The sequence below is a fragment of the Carlito syrichta genome, unplaced genomic scaffold (genome assembly GCF_000164805.1).
Source record: "Carlito syrichta isolate Samal-C Ts95f unplaced genomic scaffold, Tarsius_syrichta-2.0.1 Scaffold289172, whole genome shotgun sequence".
Classification (NCBI taxonomy): Eukaryota; Metazoa; Chordata; class Mammalia; order Primates; family Tarsiidae; genus Carlito; species Carlito syrichta.
The window spans coordinates 66,352-86,516 of record NW_007233268.1 but is presented as its reverse complement, the minus strand read 5'-3'; the positions used below and the strand labels follow the sequence as shown (position 1 = coordinate 86,516).

The 20,165-nt window shown below is 49.5% G+C and overlaps 1 protein-coding gene across 1 annotated transcript in view; it reads left to right on the top strand.

The window, feature by feature from the left end:
* The window catches only part of CEMIP (cell migration inducing hyaluronan binding protein), a 178,264-nt gene that overhangs the window by 142,015 nt on the left and 16,084 nt on the right, over nucleotides 1–20,165 (top strand). Inside the window, exons 14-22 of the mRNA XM_008054159.2 lie at nucleotides 3,622–3,827; nucleotides 4,563–4,632; nucleotides 5,935–6,063; nucleotides 9,217–9,302; nucleotides 10,570–10,701; nucleotides 13,990–14,025; nucleotides 14,107–14,262; nucleotides 17,609–17,789; nucleotides 19,010–19,225. Of these exons, the coding sequence (XP_008052350.1) occupies nucleotides 3,622–3,827; nucleotides 4,563–4,632; nucleotides 5,935–6,063; nucleotides 9,217–9,302; nucleotides 10,570–10,701; nucleotides 13,990–14,025; nucleotides 14,107–14,262; nucleotides 17,609–17,789; nucleotides 19,010–19,225 (1,212 nt within the window). The remainder of the gene's footprint in view (nucleotides 1–3,621; nucleotides 3,828–4,562; nucleotides 4,633–5,934; nucleotides 6,064–9,216; nucleotides 9,303–10,569; nucleotides 10,702–13,989; nucleotides 14,026–14,106; nucleotides 14,263–17,608; nucleotides 17,790–19,009; nucleotides 19,226–20,165) is intronic.

Sequence of the window (20,165 nt, the reverse complement as noted above, 5' to 3'; positions counted from 1 at the left end):
CTGTTTTCCCAGCTTAATCACTAATAACAACCCCTTCACTCTCAAAAACGCACTGGCTCAGACAGTAAACTAAATAAAATTGTCCCCTTAACTGAAGCAGTCCTTGATGGCTGTTCTGAGGTCTTTAATTGTCAGACAGAGCCCAGGAATTTTCTCCTTCATAATCTCGTGCCTGGACCAGACCTGCCAACAGTTGAAGACTTAAAGCAGCTTTCATGAATTGCCATCAGCAGGGTAGAAGATATCCAGAACAAAGGGGGAAATGTGATTCGTCCAAGACTGTGGCAGGGAGCTTACACACTACATCTGGTTAGCACACGCAGGGACTGGGTGGCTGCCTGGAAATCTACATGTAGGTGTCTGTTTATGTAGCTTCTCTCTCTCTCTCTCTTTCTATCTATCACTAGATCTCTCTATCTCTATCTCTCCATCTATCTCTCTAGCTCTGTCTCTCTCTCTCTCTGTATATATACTTCTCTATCTACCTATCTAGCTAGCTAATTCTATCTCTATTTCTTGATCTCTCTCTATCCCTATTTATCTATCTCTATCTATCTCTCTTCATATTTATCTATTATCTATCTAATTTCTCTATCATCTATCTTTCTAGCTTTATCTATCATCTACTTATCTATCTATCATTTATCATCTATCATCACAAGCTATGTCACAGTTTAAATATTTAATCCTGGAAAATGTCCTAAGAAGGAACAATCCCAGAATATGGTAGACATCACCCTATCACATGGGGACAGCCAGGCAAGTCACACAGCAAGTTTGTGGCTGAGTAGACACTTGAATTTGTGTCTTCTACTCCCTCCCCAGGGCTTCCTTCTACTGAATCATGCTTCTCTTTCAACTCTCTGTGCTATCCTCACCCCACTCTTAAAGAGAAGAAATGCAACCCAAAGTGAAAGATTTTTTAAAAATTTCTAAAGCTGTTAAGTACTGATTAGCACACAAGTGATGGAATCAGACAAAAGAGGAATCAAATCCCAGTCCTGTCCTTGCAAGAGAATTGTCTTGGAGCAACTTTCTAAGTTTCAGCATCATTTATAGAATAATAGTTGTGACAAAGTTTAAATGAGATAACATTTGTAACACATTTGACATCCAGTAAACAGTAGTTAGTTTTCTTCCTTTCAACGAGGTTTTCTCTCCTAACAGTCTCAGAGGAAATCTCTTTGTCAGGCATTTGTTAGAATAAAAATGTACCTAACATTCATTATTCATATTCAGAAAAGGGTGCCCAAAGTGTGCTCCAGACAACAGGGCAAACGAGTGCCTACGATTTCAGAATTGTGGGCAGGAGGCAGGAGGCCTGGGTCTGAACACAGCACCACCATGAGGTCGCTGAGTGCCCTGGGATGCCCACGTCTCTTCTCTGACCCTCATTGTCCTTCTCTGTAGTGCGAAGGCATTGAACTTGAACTTGAACTCAGATGTTCCTGCCAGCTTGAGCAGCCCACGTTTCCTTGCCTTTTTCTCCTGTGCTTGTTTGCCCAGGCTATTTATAACACACTTTCATGGTTCACTAGGAGAAAAGGAAGCCGTACCATTGATGACCTTGGTATCAACTGAAATACTCATTGAAGGAATGAATAGGATTCAGGATCACACCCTTGCTTATTGCCAAAGACAAAGGGAGGGAGGCTTGTTTGAGGGAACAGAGGGCTTGACTGCCACAGGACTGCTTGTATGTTGAGTCCTCCTGGTGGAGTGAATGGGCACAGCTAGAAAACCAAGGTTCCAGTGACAACTTTGTATATGAGACTTATGTGACCTTTGGCAAATCACTTAATTCCTCTGAGACTCATTTTCTTTATCTCAGAAAGAAAAAGATCTATTAGAGGATGGTGTGAGAGTTCAGCAAGATTAAAAGGTGTGAGGCCTGGCATGGTGGCTCATGCCTGTAATCTGAGCATTTTGGGAGACCAAGGTGTGAGGACTGCTTGAGCCTAGGAGTTCTAGAGCACCCTGGGTAACATAGTGAGACCTCATCTCTACAAAAATAAAAAAATTAGCTGGGCATGGTGGTGTGAGCCTGTAGTCCCAGCTACTTGGGGGACGCTAAAGCAGAGGATTGCCTGAGCCCAGGAGTTCAAGGCTGCAGTGAGCCATAATCGTGTCACTGCACCCCAGCCTAGGTGTCAGAGTGAGGCCCAACTCAAAATAAATAAAAGAGGCCAGGCCAGTACTGGGATATGAAGGGGCCTAGTTTGAGGATGCTTCCACAGGCTGGCTGCCTAGAAGTGGGAGAGTGGACAACTCTCATAGGAAGACTCTGGAGGGAACTGGGCAATTACACTACATCAGTGCTTCTCGAGCAGGGGTGATTTGGTCAGTCTTTCCCCTCCCATCCAAGGGAATATTTGGCAATGCTTGTCTGGAAACACGTTTGGTTGTTACAATTGAGGGGGCTTTACTGGCATCTGGTGGGTAGTGGCAGGGTGGTTGCTGAACACCCTACAGTGCAGAGGACAGCCCCTTGAGAAGCTCACAGTGCTGAGCAGGGAGTTGTTTCTGGGTGTGTAGGGATTTTCCAGTGCTTGGCACGGTGGCAGGTACTGAATAGGTGTGGGTTGAACTGAGGCCACCGGGAAGCAGGAACTCCCTGGTCAGATGATGTCATCGGGCTGCCAGCACCCAGGGTGGGGATGAAGAATGGAGATAAGTGAGGCATTCCTCGCTGTCATCCCACTGTGGAGAGGTCACCTTGGGGGCAGTGAGCATCTCTCTGGGGTGTCTGAGCAGAAGCAGGGGGCCTATTTGCCAGGGATGCTTGCTGAAAGCTGACTTGGATTCCTGGGTGAGGACACAATAAGAAGCATCAATATTGGTCTTAATAAAATGTATGCCTGCTGGGCAGGTGGATCTCTTGAGCCCAGGAGTCCAAGATCAGCCCGGGCAACACAGCAAGATCTTGTCTCTTCAAAAATCAAAAAAGCCAGGTATGGTGGCATGTACCTATAGGCCCAGCTACTCAGGAGGCTGAGGCAGGAGGATCGCCTGAGCCAGGAGGTCAAGGTTGCAGTGAGCCTTGATTGTGCCACTGCACTCCAGCCTGGGCAACAAAGTGAAAACCAAAAAACGAACTCACAAAAAAGAAAAACAAAAACAAAAGTGCACCTGGCCCAGCTCTGGTGCTGCTTCTAGGTGAAGTCCCCCCTACCCCACACCCTTACTTGGTGGGAGTCTCCCACAGGAAGTCCTTGTGTGCTGGGCACTTGCTGTGTGCTTGGCATGGTGGCAGGTACCAAGTAGGTGTGGGCTGAATTGGGGTCATTGGGAACTACCTGCTCACACAGAGGCCTCACATGGCCCAGGCCATGGCCTCTTCTTGGTCCCACCCTCCTCACTTATGTCCTCTTGTCCCCTTTCCTACCCCAGGCAACCTCAACCCCTGACACCTCCAGCTGGAAGGGATTTTAAAAAGTCACCATTTCATCCTTCTGTCCTGCCCTCCCCAGGCCCAACACCTGTGTCAGGTTCAATTCCAAACTCCCAGTGCTCCTCCCAGGGCCTGTATATGGCTGATGCTATTTAATGTTTGTTGAATGAGTGAATGAGCACATGAATACTTGGAAACTCTGTGAAATGTCCCTGTCTTGAACTCTGCAGATCAAGGATGTGGTGGGCTATAACTCTTTGGGCCACTGCTTCTTCACGGAAGATGGACCAGAGGAACGCAACACTTTTGACCACTGCCTTGGCCTCCTTGTCAAATCCGGGACCCTCCTCCCCTCCGACCGTGACAGCAAGATGTGCAAGATGATCACAGAGGACTCCTATCCGGGGTACATCCCCAAGCCCAGGCAGGACTGCAAGTAAGTGTCTCACCTCCCCTTGGCACCCATGGCTGCTCTGGGCCTGTGCCCAGGGGCGGGGACATGGGTGGACACGTGCTCACTTGGCTCCTGACCTAGCACTGACTTTCTCACCTTGGGCTGGGGTCTCAAAGCCCTCTGCTGTCTATGGTTCCCAGCTTCCTGGAGAAAGGGCAGGAGGGAGCTTTCTCCTTCCTCAGTTACCCTAATGTGCGTTGTTTCTGTCCAAAGAGGCTCAGGAGTGGGGCTTTTCTGAAGCCACACAGTGTCTTTGATGAAAGGAAGAGGCTGCCACCCCAGTGCCCACAGTGTGCACACGTGGGCCCGGATCACACTGACCCTTTGAAAAAGAGAGAGAGAGAGAGAGGTGGGGGAGGATGCGAGAGAACAACAAATGCTCCTGTGTGACCAACCCTCGAGTCAAGGGTACCTCCCTTAAAATGTCTACTTCCCTTGGACCCTCTGACCTATGTTTACTTCAGAGCCAATCTCAGATTTCACCCACACACTGTTTAGCCTTACAGACCCATACCCTTCTGAGCATTTTAAGTGCTTAAACCAGCACCACACGTTCATGAGAAAACTGGGTTTCAGACTGACAAATCCATGATTTCTCAGCTCTCTGACAAGAGTGTTCAGCCCCACATCAGAGTGTTCAACTTGGGCCTTCCATGTGCAGGATGAGTGCTGATGGCTCTTTTCCTGACACCTTTCAATCTCCCTCCTGCCCTGCAGCGCTGTGTCCACCTTCTGGATGGCCAATCCCAACAACAACCTCATAAACTGTGCTGCTGCAGGATCGGAGGTGAGCAGAAGTATCGCTGCTTTGGCAGAAAGTAAGGGGGGTGCTGGAGCCTGAGGGATAGCTGAGGCTGACCTTGAAGTGTGTGTGTTCTGAGCCTGAGTGCAGATACTCATGCGATCAGGCTTAGCTGCAGTAAAGAGGAAAACAGCAGACTAGTAGCTGGGTAGGGGAGTCCTTTAGACCTGGTTTCATTCTAACATCTACCTGTCTATCTGTCTGTCTATCTATCTATCTATCTATCTATCTATCTATCTATCTGTCTATCTATCTATCTATCTATGAGTTAGGATCTCACCCTGTCACCCAGGCTGGAGTGCAGTGGCATGATCACAGAGTACTGCAGCCTCCACCTCCTGAGCTCAGGCAATCCTCCTGCCTCAGCGTCCTGAGTAGCTGGAACTACAGGTGCATACTACCATGCCTGGGTAATTTTTTGATTTTTTTGTAGAGACAAGGTCTCACTGTGTTGCCTAGGCTGGTCTCAAACTCCTGGGCTCTGGCGATCCTCCCACCTCAACCTTTCAAAGTGTTGGGATTTCAGGCATGAGCCACTGAGTCCAGCCTGGACTTAGTTTTAAATAACAGCTTTGTTACTTCGTAATACTCATGACCTTAGCAAATGAGTACTGAGCACTTTATGTCTAATAACTCACTATTAGAATGACATTATTTTAGCTTTGAATGGTGCCTGGCACATCAGTGTTGTAAGCTAACATAATTTGACTCCTGCATCAACCTAATGATGTAGGGACTGTTATCATCCCTGTCTGATGTTGGAAGAAACTAAGGCAGGGACACTGGTGTGCTCAGGACACACACTCCTGGGGACAGCAGCCAGGATATGAGCACAGCATTCTGTTATACACAGCCTTGCTCTCACACACCTCTCCACGCTGCTGGTCTTCTGTGGGAGCCTGACTCTGACCCAGGCAGGTTCACTGTCTGTGTCTCAGTTTCCAATGAAAGGGGAAAACAGAGAACACTCATGAAATCCTCCCACTGTGCATTAGGAAGAGTTTACCTCCTGCAGATACTCCAAAACCCAGCAACTTGGCCCCCGTATCCAATTGGGTAGGGCCCTAGGAAGGGTTTTACTTGTCAGCATGGACTCCACAGTTACATTTGCCTCCCACTTTTTGCTGTTTCACATCAAGAACTGGACTGGATGGAGGTGTGCTTGGGAGTGGGTGGTGAGGGCCTGCTTGATGATGGCTGTAGATACTAGACGTGCCCCCATATGGGCCACCCTGTCGGGCTGACCGGGAGCTCACCAGTGCTCAATGCTGTGACTTTCTTCCCCAGGAAACTGGATTTTGGTTCATTTTTCACCACGTGCCCACGGGCCCCTCCGTGGGAATGTACTCCCCAGGTTATTCAGAGCACATTCCGCTGGGAAAATTCCACAACAACCGTGCACATTCCAACTATCGGGTAAGTCTTTCCAGGCTGCGCCTCGCTGGTCAGTTTCTCAGTCCCCTTCCCAGACCTGCAGATGATTAAAGCTGGGACGACCACTTGGCTACAGCCAGGAACAACTGCCGTCTTAGCGTTGGTCTTGAAGCATACAGAGCAGCCTTCCGAGGCCTCCAGGCCACTGGTCATTTTCCCCAAGAATCTCCTGTAGTGGTTCCTGCAGAGACATAGACTGAGCATCTGGCTGGAGCCAAAAGTAGAGAGAGGGCTGGAGAGAGAGGGCTTCTTTTGGTAGCCCCTGAGCTGAACACCTGAATTTGATTTGTAGTTCACTTGGCCGGGATGGATGTCGTGTTGACTCTGAAAGGAAAGGTCGCTGGGCCTGGTGGTTCAAGTCTATAATCCCAGCACTTTCGGAGGAAGAGGCGAGAGGACTGCCTGAGCCCAGGGGTTTGAGACCAGGCTGGGTAACTCGGCCAGATCTCATCTCTACAATAAATCAAAAAAATTAGCCGGGCATAGTTGCACATGCCTGTAGTTTCAGCTACTTAGAAGGCTGAGGCAGAAGGATCACCTGAGCCCAGTTCAAGGCTGTGGTGGCCATGAGTATGCCACTGGTCTCCAGCCTGGGTGTCAGAGTAACTCCCACTCAAAAAAAAAAAAAAGCCGGGCTTCAAGCCTGTAATCCCTGTATTTTGGGTGGCTGAGGCCTGAGATGAGAGGATTGCCTGAGCCCAGGGATTCAAGTCCAGCCTGAGCAACTTGGTGAGATCTCATCTCTACAATAAATCAAAAAAATTAGTCAGCATAGTAACGCACACCTGTAGTTCCAGCTTCTTGGAAAGCTGAGGTAGAAGAATCGCCTGAGCCCAGTGGGTCGAGGCTGCGTTGGCCATGAGTGTGCCACTGCACTCCAGCCTGGGCGACAGCGTGAGTCTCCAACTCATAAAAGAAAGGCCTGAGCCAGAAGCTACAGAAAATCATGATGTGACTGTAAGGAGGATGGAGGTGCCATCTACACCGTCTCCTTTGTCCCCTCTTGTCCTGTATCTTGGGAAATGGGTTGCTCCATCTACACAGAGCTGAGTAGATGGGTGGGAAGCGAATTCCTCAGTCATCTTCATTCCCGCATCAATGCTTCCCAGGCACCAGTGGTATGTCCAGCCCCATGTCAGGTGCTGGGGAAACTGGAGGTAGGATGATATGTCTGGCATCTCAAGTCTGTCAGTGACCTCCCAGCAAGGACAACAGTCAAGACCAGAGTCCTGGGGCATGAGAATGAAGCTTGGAGTAAGGCTGAGACTAGAGTCAATGCTCTGGGGGAGGGGTCAGAGGTGGTCTCGAGGACCCTGAGGCAGATCTTGACAGACTTCTTCCCAAATGCCAAGGCTGGAGTTCTGGACCAAGCCCTAATAATACAGATGAGGAAACTGAGGTATCTAGAGGGGATGGATACATTCAGGGTCAAAAAAGACTGAAAGAAGCTCAACCAGGGAGAACCAAAAAGAAGAGATACAGTCTCAGAACAGACCTGAGCTCACACCCAGGAGATAGGACAGGAGCCAGGGAGGAGGAATGAACAGGGGTGTTGGGGGGTACAGAGAGTGGGGAAGAGACCCCAGGTGGTGTCATGCCCCAGGCACTAGGAGAAAGGACAGTTCCATGGGGCACACATCGTAGGCAGAGGTGTGGAGGACACCAGTGTGCCCTTGACAGAGGATAGTCAGTGCAGGGCCTCAGAAAGGGCATTTCTGAGGCTGCCATGGACCTCAGACAACTGTCTCCCAGCAGAGGCAGGTGCAGGGACCATTTTGCTGTTGAGGACAAGGGAACAGGGTAGAGAATGTGTGGCTGTTTGTTGAAAGACCCCCCTCCATTCGCCCTTGAGAAGCCTTCCCGTGGGCAGGACGGTGGGCCACACAGTACCTGAAAGGTATGGGGAGGCTGGAAAGGGGAGGATTCTGTGTGAGAGGATGGTTTCCAACAAGCAGATGGGCAGGGACTCGTGGGTGCAGGTGGAGGGATCTCAGGTCTGTCAAGGACTTCCCAGCAAGGACAACAGTCAAGACTAGAGTCAGGGGCATGAGAATGAGGCTTGGAGGGGCGGGCCCTGAGGAGGGCGGTTTGCTTCATCCTCTGAAGGAAAGGAGTGAAGAGGAACCTCCAGCTCAATTGATCCAATTGTCTGACCCAAGGAGGAGGGCCCATCCTTGGTGCTCATGCTTGGGAAGCTTTGACTCCATACCCATGGTGTGAGGATCCTGTTCCAGGAGGCTTCATCTGGGGTCCCGTACTTAGTCCTCACAGCCATCCATGAAATGGGTGTTATTAGCCCCTTTTGCAGATGATATGACCGAGGCTAAAGAGGGAAAGGAACTTGCCCAAAGCCATAGTTTGTATGGGTAGAGCTGGGAGTCTAACCACACATCGTCTGACTCATGTTACCATTGCTTAACTCTAAGTTATCTGGAGAATGAAATGGCCAGAGTATCTCCGATTATCCAATGCAGAATAAGAGAAGAGAAATTTGAGTTGGAGTATTTACAAGAGGCCAAGAGAATCTGGGAAGGAAGGAAGGAAGGAAGGGAAGGGGAAGGGAGGGAGAAAGGAGGCTGAATGGCAGCTTCCCTAGACAGCATCATTAAGCTGCCTTGACTCCTACATCCCTCCCCATGGCACACAAAGTGGATGCCTTTGGGGTCTAAGAAAACCAGGCTCTCTCCTCAGTTCAGCAGGAGCCAAGACAAGCCTGTGGGAGGGTCACTGACCCCTGCCCAGGATAAAGACAAGACTTAAATTCAGCATTTCCTTTAAATCGCTGTAGACAAATTCCCCAAGAGTGCCTCCCTGTTGTTCTTGAGTTGGGGCTTGGGCTATTAATTGTCCAGAGCAGCCTGGGTTCTGCACATGAACTTTGTCATGTGACCTTGGAAAAGATACTTAACTTCTTCAGACCTCAGTTTTCACATCTGCTCCTCAAAGAGGTCAGATATTCCAGATTTGGTCTGAGCAACTCAGAGTAAGACAGATTCGTCACGTCCCTCACTTGAGAATTTCTACTCGTGTTAATGCATCCTGAGAGCAAATCTTTTTTTGAGTGGTATGTGGTGAGGCTGGGTGTGCAAAGATGACTGTGGCCCACAGTAGAAGCTGATGTGTCTCTTCCCCCAGGCTGGCATGATCATAGACAACGGGGTCAAAACCACCGAGGCCTCTGCCAAGGATAAGCGACCCTTCCTCTCCATCATCTCTGCCAGGTAATCAGCCCTTGAGAAGACATGCTCCAGGGCAGCCTTACGGTCCAGCTCCTCTCTCCCCTTCATTCAGTCATTCATTCATTCACCAAGTATCTGTTGAGCTCCATCTATGTGTTAGGCATTGAGCCAGTAGCTGGATGTACCATAATGAAAATCTGAGCAGGGCAGAGTCTGAACTAGGATTCAGCTTCCTGTTGCCAAAGCGAGACAGTAGTTTTTAGAGGTTTCTAGATCCCTCAGCAAAGCCAGTATCTGGTAAGTCAATAAGAATGGCCAAGGCCACCGCAGGTTGGGTCAGGATAGAAAGGAGAAAAGAAGGGAAGAATTTCACCATCAGTTTAATGGGAAGGAATATGCAAGTCTTGCCTATAAATAAATCTAGAGTTCAGCTGAAGGCCATGGGCTGCTTTTAAAAAGGTGGAAGCCTCAAGGCAATTAGCAAAACCAGTAACCTTTAAAGAGAACAAACTGCCTGGTCTCCATCAAAAGTGGGTAATACCAGGAGAGTGATAATATCCATAGGAAACTTTTGCTGGACCAGATGCCAGATGCAGTCTGTTTTGTAACTAACAAATGCCCAGAAAATGGCCAGGCCCAGTGGCTCATGCTGTAATCCCGGCACCTTGGGAGGTCAAGACAAGAGGATCACTTGAGCCCAGGAGTTCGAGACCAGCCTGGGCAATATAGCGAGACTTTGTCTTCACAAAAAATTAGCCGGGCATGGTGGTACACGTCTGTAGTCCCAGCTCCTCGGGAGGCTGAGGCTGAAGGATTGCCTGAGCTCAGGAGGTCGAGGCTGCAATGAGCCATGATTGTGCCACTGAACTACAGCCTGAGTAGTTCAGTGAGACCCCCCACCTCAAAAAAACAAACCAAAAAAACCACAAACAAACAAACAAAATAAGTTCCCCAAAAAAGGTAGTAGTTTAAGGTGATCTGCCATTTAGTGGAAGAGTTGGAGTCTCTAGCCTCTGCGCCGTGTGTGCCTGACTTGGCACTGGCTGTCTGAGCTTTCCTCTGGGCTCCCTCCCCACTGGGGGGCGGGCTTTTTTGGGGTGCTGATAAACAAGAGAGGTGACCCATTTGTAGTCATATGGGGCTGGGTCCTGGAGGAAAGACTCTGCTTCTGTGATGAGCTCAGAATGAGCCCAGGCACTGCGAATCGGTTTCTGCCTAGTCAGCACCTCCCAGGGTGCCCAGAAGAGAGTCAGTTCAGGCATGCCCCAACACCACTGGCCTCCTGTGCCCTCCCCACGGCGTGCTACAGGTACAGCCCTCACCAGGACGCTGACCCTTTGAAGCCTCGGGAGCCGGCCATCATCAGACACTTCACTGCCTACAAGAACCAGGATCACGGGGCCTGGATGCGTGGCGGGGACGTGTGGCTGGACAGCTGCCGGTGAGTCGGAGCGGCGTGTGGCCTTGGCACAAGGGGAGCATGACGCTTCCCTCTTCCCTGTCCCCTGGCCTCCTCTCTGCAATCCCACAGAGAGAGGAAACAAGACACACTGACATTTGGGCTTCTAGTCCCCCTGCTAGGCAGGGGCAAGAATGGCAGCAGGCAGCAGCTCCAAAAAAATAAAAAGCAAAACCTAAAAACAGAATACTGGCTTCAGCCTACAGCGCTAGGTAATTTGCCTCCAAATAGACTTGGCTCTCTCAAGATCACACGGCCCATCAGCTAAGGGCAGGAAGAAGAAGGAAACAAGAATATTCTAGGTACCTATGTGTGTCAAAGACTTGGTTGCATTTCTTTCTTCCCATGTTTCCCAAAGACATAAATTATTATCTCCATTTTGGAGATGGTAGGCTGAGGTTTGGTATCAGGACTTTCCCAAGGGCACACCATGAGTGAGTGTTTGAACTGGGACTTGGAGCTCTATTTGTCTCCAATTCACAATTGCAAAGGCATGGAGCTCTATTTGTCTCCAATTCACAAATGCAAAGGCATGGAGTTCTAAGAGAAGGTCCCATGTAGATGGAGCCACCAGCCCACATGGACAAGGACCAGATGGGACAGGCAGCTGAGTTGGGATTGGTCTTAAGGGAGTGTTGAGAAATGTTTTCCTTGTCTGCCTTTTGTGTTAAAAATGCGAAATCAGAAACTCTATTAGGAAACAAATGTGTTTCTCCATTTTATTGTGACCAATAGCAATAGAGGTGAAAGGCAATCAGGAATCATGAAAAGTGTGTCAGGAGGGAAACAGAGACACAGAGTCATCAGAGAAGGAGAAAGGGAAGGGCTGCTCAGGAAAGCAGAGATCTGGGGGAGAGACTGACTCGGGGTGGAGCCCAGGACAGTGAACAGAGAGCGAGGCACAGCCTGGGAGGTGCACAGGAAGCATCTCTGGCAGAGAGATGGGGAGATGGGGTTTCATTTTGCCCAGGAAAAGAGAAGTAGTGAGTTTTGAGAAGAAAGGAAGGGGAGAAGAGATTCTGGATTTCTGAAGAGCCTTTGGGGCAGAGGGGGCAGGCTTATTCTGATTGGCACATATCATTGGCATGGCACAGATTTCAGCGCAGTACCAGGGAACGCTTTCCTACCATAGGAGACACTAGTCAATATGATAGATCTCCAGGCTGCCCTTCCCTAGGGTAGACCCCCGTGACACTCAAGACGGATGCTGTGTAAGAGATGGGTGGGAGAGAAATGAGACTGCATCTGTGCTAAAAATTCTCTGCAATATTCTAAGCCCAGTGCATTTCTTCATTCTGGAATTTGGGGCATTTTGGAGTTTAGGCCCCTACAAAGATAGAAATTGTCAGACTGAGGGCAGCAAGAGAAAGTGAGAAGACACCCCTGCCAATGGGTTGTATCTTTTAATCCTCCACCAGAATCATTCCAAGGTATCCCAGAAATCAGCTGACAGCAAGGCTGTGGTCTCACCATGGACAAGGTCAGTGCAGTCAGGGACTGACAGAAGACTGGATTTCAGAAAGATCACTCTAGTCTTGCCACTGGACGTAGGCAAGGATGGGGAGTACACTCCTGGTGGTGGGAAAGCCAGCTGAGATACTACTGTAATGGTCCTGATGAGGAGAAAGTTTAGCTGAAACTGAGCCTTCAGATGTGAACAGACTTGGATGGAAGAGAACTATATTGTGTCAGACATGCTGAGTTTGAGATGCTTGTGAGATAATCAATGAAAAATTCTCAAAATGTGGAAACGCAAGTGGGAAAAGTGATGGATTTTAGAGTCACCAGTGAGTCAGCCAGCATGGAGACTGCGAGTGTCTGTGAGGTTCCCAGGGACACAGTGGAAAATGAGGGGCCCACGGGCAGAGCACTGGGCGACAGCAATGATGAGGAAAAGCCCCGAGAACATCTCAGAGACAGGAAGCAGGAAGTTTTGGAAAAGAACTGGAAAAGGTGATGCCCCAGATGTTGGGCCTGGAATGACTGATTTGAACTGATTTGGACACAAGGAAAAAGTATATGTGTCCTGAAAGAGTGCAAGCAGAGTGTGACTAAGAACATCAGGGACTAGAGAGCATGCGGGCCACCAGGATTCACTGAGGCCTTAAACTTGAAGGCAAGGACTTGAGCTTAGGTTGATAGATGATACAAAGCCACTGAAGGTTCAGAAAGCAGAGAAATGGGCAAGAATGGTCCCTTGAGTTGAGCCTAGCAGGACGTACAGGACAGGTGGAAGGAGTAGAGGTGTGGAGACTGTTATATCTGCCCCTGAGACAAAGGGAATGAAGATGGCTGCCATATTTGTGGCCCTGGACCCTGTGGTAGCACAGAACCAAGGCTCGGCTCATATTGTGTGCAATCTCGTGCCACTCACAGCTAGTCTCCCCCCAGACATACACTCATCCTGGCTCTTAAAAAGGGCAGAGTCTAGGCGAAGTGGCTCATACTTGTAATCCCTGCACTTTGGGAGTCTGAGACACGAGGATCACTTGAGCCCAGGAACTTGACCAGCCTGGGCAACAGAGCAAGACCTCATCTCTACAAAAAAAAATCAAAAAATTAACCTGTAGTCTCAGCTGAGACAGAAGGATTGCCTGAACCCATGAGGTCAAAGCTGCAGTGAGCCATGATCATGCCACTACACTCCAGCCTGGGCGACAGAGTGAGACTCCGGCTCAAAGGACAGGGGGTGGGCAGGGCGAAAGGGAGCTAACGAGATGGCCACAGTGCAATTGCAGAATACCTTCCTGTCCTCCTCAGGGCCAGCATGGTCTGTCTCTAGGAAACCTGGACATCAGCTATTTGTGGTTCTTGCTATGGTTGAAATAGTAGTGAGGCTGGCAAAAGGAAACTGGAACTGCATCCACACACCCCACCTCTACCAGCGCCGGTCTTGAGAGCAGAAGGCCCGCCAAGACCTCCTGATCCAACCTCCTGCTTAGTGCCAGAGTCACAGATGATGGGACTGGAGAGGGAGGCATGGAAGCCCAGTCTGCACACTGCAGATACAGTGGGTCATCAAACGCCAAAAGCCACTGGGCAGCATCTTCCCTCTGGAGCCAGAAACTGACTAGGAGGGGACCTAGAATATCCCCTCATTGTGCAGAATGGGAGAGTCACCACCCTCTCAGCAAAGCCTCTGCTGATGTAGACTCCATCCCCCACACAGTGGCCACAGTTTGATTCCAGGGGCAGAGATGGGTCCTTTGCTCCACGACGTTACTGAATGCGGGATAAGGGCACGCTCTGACTGTCTGCTCTTGTCCCCAGGTTTGCTGACAATGGCATCGGCTTGACACTGGCCAGGTAAGGACAACTGTCACTGTGTGTGGCCCACTGTGGGAGCTGGTCTCTGGACATCTCATCTCAGACGTCTTCTTTTTGCAGTGGTGGAACCTTCCCGTATGATGACGGCTCCAAGCAGGAGATAAAGAACAGCTTGTTTGTTGGCGAGAGCGGCAACGTGGGGACGGAAATGATGGACAACAGGATCTGGGGCCCGGGCGGCCTGGACCACAGTGGAAGGACCCTCCCCATCGGCCAGTAGGTTTGCAACCACGGGAGCTCCTTGCTCCGTGTGGCTTGGCCTAAGTGGTGGAAGTGGAAGGGAGGAAGCTGGTGGGTGGCTTCTACCTGTTGACTGTGAATTCCTCTGTCTTCTACCAGTCAGAGAAGTTGCTGAAGTGACAGACCAGCAGTTGAGGGGTGGCATCTGAAATGAGAGAGAGAGAAGTCAAAAAGCAGTGTTGAGAATGAACCACAGTTGACATGGCCATCAAAACACATCGTGTGGTCCGAGTTATGTTGATGGGAGTTTAGCATCCAGGGTCAGGGATTGGAATCCTGTTCTCCATCTGCACACTCACCTGGAGTATTTCAGCCAGTTCTGAGATGGGAGAATGAGAGAGTCAGGCCAAAGCACACATCAGGGAGAATAAGCAGAAGGATGACAAACCTGAAGCCATGTGACATGCAAATCGTCTTCTTTTTTTTTTGAGTCAGGATCTCACTCTGCTGCCCAGACTGGAGTGCCGTGGCATGATCACAGCTTATCATAGCCTCAGACTCCTGGGCTCCAGTGACTCTTCCACCTCAGCTTCCAAAGTAGTATAGGCATGTGCCACCATGCCTAGCTGATTTTTCAATTATTAGTATTATTTGCTCACCAACAAAAATGTAGGACTGTCCTGAGGAGTCCTGGGCTCTGCTGCTGGAGGAATTCGAACAAAGGTTGAATGTTGGATGACATAACCGGTGGCTGGAAAGTGAGTGGGTGACCTAGAGAGTTGGTTAGCTAAGAGAGAAAATAAGGCTGGGCTTGGCCCATGCCTGTAATCCCAGCACTTTGGGAGATCAAGGCAGGAGGACCCCTGGGAGTTCAAGACCAGCCTCAGCAATATAGCGAGACCATGTCTCTACAAAAAAAAAAAAAAATTGTAATTAAAAAAAAAGGACAAATAGATTCAGTCAATTCCTCAGAATGCCACAGCCTGAGGCAGTGGTGAGGATGCCTCTTCCCTTCTGCTGGTGTTTCTACTCAGATGTGAATTCAGCCCAGAGAGCAAGGCTCTGAGCCTGCCAGCAGCAAGGTGATCCCTGCACTCCAAGTGATAACTGCCCGCCCCCAGCTATCTTCTCTTTCTCTAGGAAAATATAATTTATGCCACCAGAGTCAGGATAAGAAATACACACAGACCTAAAACTTCCAACCCAAGTGCACATACATCTTTGAAAAGATTTTGCAAAGGCAGAAGCATGGTCTCCTTCAGCACAGGCTGTCAGAAAGTCCTTGCTTCTGTCTAACCTGAGTGATGTAGCAGTCCCTTCTGTCTTTTTTGGGGGGGGAGGGGGGTCACTCTGTCACCCAGGCTGGAGTGCAGTGACATGATCACCGTTCACTGCAGCCTCAACCTCCTGGGCTAAGGCAATCCTCCTGTTTCAGCCTCCTGAGTAACTAGGAGTACAGGCACGCACCACGATGCCCAGTTGTTTTTGTTGTAGTTGTTTTTGTTGTTTTCTGTAGACACAGTCTTATGTTGCTCAGGCTCGTCTTAAACTCCTGGGCTTGAGGGATCTACCCATCTTGGCCTCCCAAAGTGCTGGGATTACAGGCATGAACCACCACACCCAGCCCCTTCTGTCATTTTTATGAGTGACTCTGGGTCTGCATATTTGGGGTTTCTTTGTACCACCAGCATCCCAGGGCCAGAATGTTCTGATAACTTCCAGGGTGCCTATGTTTATGGAAGCCTGAGTCTCTGTGGGACTCAGGCAGGTTCCTCAAACAGCGTCTGCAAGCAGAATTTAGGACAGTGCAGTCGTAGTAACAGTTGATCCATGCTGTACAGAACTGGGTTGGGATCTGAAGGTAACATAAGCATATGACTTATGTATAGTGCTAGTAAGAATGGGCTGTCCCAAAAATATCTTAAAGAGAAAAATGCATGGAGCCAACCTATGAGAATCCAGATTCAAGTCCATGATATAAATGTAAAAATATGGAGAGGCGTAATCCCAGCTACCTGAGAGGCTGAGGTGGGAGGATGAATTTGCACCAGGAGTTTGAGACCAGCCTGGGCTACGCAATGAGATCCTGTCTCTCCAAAAAAAATTAAAAATGAGCCAGGAGTGGTGGCATGCACCTGTAGTCCCAGCTACTCAGAAGGCTGAGGCAGGAGGATTGCTTGAGCCCAGAAGTTGGAGGCTACAGTGAGCCAAATTCCTGGACTCAAGCGATGCTACCACCAACGCACTCCTGCCTGGATAATAGAACGAGACCTTGTCTCTAAAAATGAAAATCTGGAAGTGTAAGGCATCACTGATGTCCACTGACTGGTGTGGCTGGGGACTTCCTCAAGGAACCATATGGGAGCGAAAGACATCCCAGGGTTGAAGATCAGGGACAGCTGGAGTATGGCTTCTCCCCGTGGGCAGGTCCTGGCTCTGCTTTCTTTTCTCTCCTTCTGCCCTTTCTTCCTTGTGTTCACTGCGGAAGAGAATGAGCCTGACCCAGTGGTGGAGAGCACAGGCATGAATGTTGGGCTTTGAGATGAGTAAGCCTAGATTCTGGGCCAGGGCCAGGAGGCCCAGCCAGCTGCTCACTGACCTTTGCCCTCCACACCCTGCTCAGGAGTCAGAAGCGTCTCTAAGCAGCCTACCCCTGCACAGCCAGGGCACGATTCTCTAGCCACCAGCCCTTGTCCAGTCCCTCCTGCCCCTACCCTCCTGGCCCCCCACCTTCTGGGTGCCGGGCCTTCCTGGGGTTCTCTGTGATTCTGCAGCCACACTTTCCCAGCGGGGCCATTCTCTCTTCTAGGGATACCCAAACACATGCATGACGGTGATTTTTACTTTTTATCTCTTTCCAGTCTATGTCCTTCTTGTCCCCTCTGTTACTCAAACCCAGCACACTGCCAAGTGACTTACTCACCGAGGAGAGACTCAATTGGGTCTTAATCAGATTAAATTGTTATAGTAACTAAAACTAGTGATAGTGACTAACAACTCTCCCCTTCAAGGGACATGATATTGGCATTCTCCAGTCATATTTACAGTACTTACTCAATGACTCTTCCTATGACGGAAGAACTGGGGGAAATGTTGGAATAGGAGAGCATCCTTCAACCCCCAAACCTGCACTAGATAGATATTCATGCATCTATCCATCCATCCTTCAGATCATGCATCCAGCAGTCATTCATTGGCACTTACTGTATCCACACATGCTTTCTCAGTGAATTAATTAATGACTTGATAATGACCTGGGGTGGGACAGTTGCTAGAGGTAAGAATTAGGAGTGGTTTTGCCCAGAAGTCTCTGCTGCCATCCTCCTCAGAAGGGGCAAATCACATGGCGTTCAGACTGACTCCTACTTCCATACCTCCATAGGAATTTTCCGATCAGAGGAATTCAGTTCTATGACGGCCCCATCAACGTCCAGAACTGCACTTTCCGAAAGTTCGCGGCCCTGGAGGGCCGGCACACCAGTGCCCTGGCCTTCCGCCTTAACAACGCCTGGCAGAGCTGCCCCCACAACAACGTGACCAACATTGCTTTTGAGGACGTCCCGGTGAGTGAGGTACCAGGGCAGACTCCCGGCAAATCCAGACTTTGGATGGTGATTCACAAGTCCCCCGGGCCCCGGAGTGTGAGTGATTGCCATCACCGCAGGGGTTGAAAAGCCTCTTCCAAGTAGGTTGGACCGTGTCCCAGTGTGCTCCACGTCCAAACTGGAAAAGTACAAGCATAGGTTGCCCCACAGGTCAAATCTGGGTAAATGCCTGCCTGCTCCCGCCCTGTTCAGAGCCCAGCCGAGATGTAAGAGGAAGCTGATGCGGGACCCCAGGCTCTGGGGCTGCTCCTCTGGGTGTCTCAGCTGTGATACACTGAGTCTTGTGACCAGGCCACCTGAGTTGGCACAAATCACTGAATGAACCCGGCAGTTTCCAAAGGAGGTCTTTGCTGAGATGTTCTGCTTAATCTCACCCTGAGTAGATTCTAAATGGGGCCTTCTTGCCATAGTCAGATCCAGCTAGAGAGGAGCTGAGGGACGGAGGCTGCCCATGAGGCCAGGAAGGTCTAGGCCTCCTGTGCTTTTCCTTCGGGGTGTGGATTCCCAGGCCTTTTCTTCCTCCTCCTCCTCCTCCTCCTGCCTTTGGCCCGTCTGCCCAGTTACTGGCAGGCGGAGGGAAAAGATGGAAACTTAAATTACTTAATTCATTTACTCAAGCAACTGAGGGCTGAAAGGGGTCAGTCACAGAAATCTCTGGGGGCTCATGCTGCAAGACTGTCTTCCTGAAACACGTCACACACTCAAATTTTCTCACACACAATTATCTCCTGCATTCGTGTATGCATGTGTTGTGGATATATACTTTCTCATACAGTCACTACAACGCCTCTCTCTCTTACACACACAGAACACACACACACACACACGCACGCACACACACACGCTCACACGCCAAGATCCTCCTCCTCCCATCCCCAAAGCCTGCTAGGCCTGTGTATCAGAGCAGTATCCAAGCTCACCCACAGCAGCCAACCCCCCAGCGAGCCGAGGCAAAAAAGCATGTGCGAGGCCTGGGAGTTGAGGCACGGTGAACCTTTGACTGTTATTCCAGCTCTGTCTGAGAGGTCAGTCATGCGGTTTCTTGCAGTGCCCGAGAGCATCTTTGCTTTGGCCAATTTGTAATGTCAGTGGAAATCGGAAACCTCGCCCTGGCCCGATGACGGCTGTGCTTTCCCTTCACCTTCTGGCCCAGCCTAACTTTCCTGGGCTCTGTTTAGATTACTTCCAGAGTGTTCTTCGGAGAGCCTGGGCCCTGGTTCAACCAACTGGACATGGATGGGGATAAGACATCCGTGTTCCATGACGTTGATGGCTCCGTGTCCGAGTACCCTGGCTCCTACCTCACCAAGGATGACAACTGGCTGGTCCGGCACCCAGACTGCATCAACGTTCCAGACTGGAGAGGGGCCATCTGCAGTGGACGCTATGCACAGGTGGGGATGCCGCTCTGGGGGCCGGTCACTCACTCACTCATTGCAACAAGCATTCAGTGAGTGCCTACTGTATGCTTGGCTCAGGCCAGAAAGATACAGAATTCTTTCTTCTTCTTTCTTTTTATGTATTCCCCCCTTGTCCCATAGGAGTTTTACAAAGTCAGTCAAAACACTTGGTAAGCAAAATGCTTAGAAAAAAGAACCCTTGGCAGCTTATGCCTATAATACCAGCACTTCAGGAAGCCAAGGTGGGAGGATCACTGGAGTCCAGAAGTTTGAGACCAGCCTGGGCAACGTAGCAAGACCCTGTCTACAAAGAGTAAAGAAATTAACTGGGTGCAGTAATGTAGTCCTAGCTACTCAGAAGGCTGAGGTGAGAGGATTGCTTGAGCCCAGGAGTTCAAGGTTGTAGTGAGCTATAATTGTGTCATTGCTTTCCAGCCTGGACGATAGAGTGACATCCCATCTCTAAAAAAAAGAAAAGGAAAGAAAGAAAAAAAGAACCTTTTGGGTCAAATGCTTGAATTCAAGTTAGACTCCAGCACTTACTATGTGACCTTAGGCAGATTACTGATACTCCTGGGATCTTAGTTTCCTCACCTGTAAAACTGGAATGTCAGTTGAACCTTCCTACTGAGATTGGCTGGCTTCAGATGCTACAAGTAAAATGCCTCCCCAACTCTGTCCTATAGAAAGCCAGTGCAAGCCACACAGGTAAGCTTACATTTTCTAGTAGCCACATTAAAAAGTAAAAAGAAACAGAAGAAATTAATTTTAATATTTTTTAACTCCATATATTCAAAATATTATCTCAACATGTAATCAATATAAAAAATTATTAACGAAATACTGTACTTTTTTTTACTGTTCCAAGTCTTCAAATTCCATCACATACACACACACACACACACACACACACACACACACACACACACACACA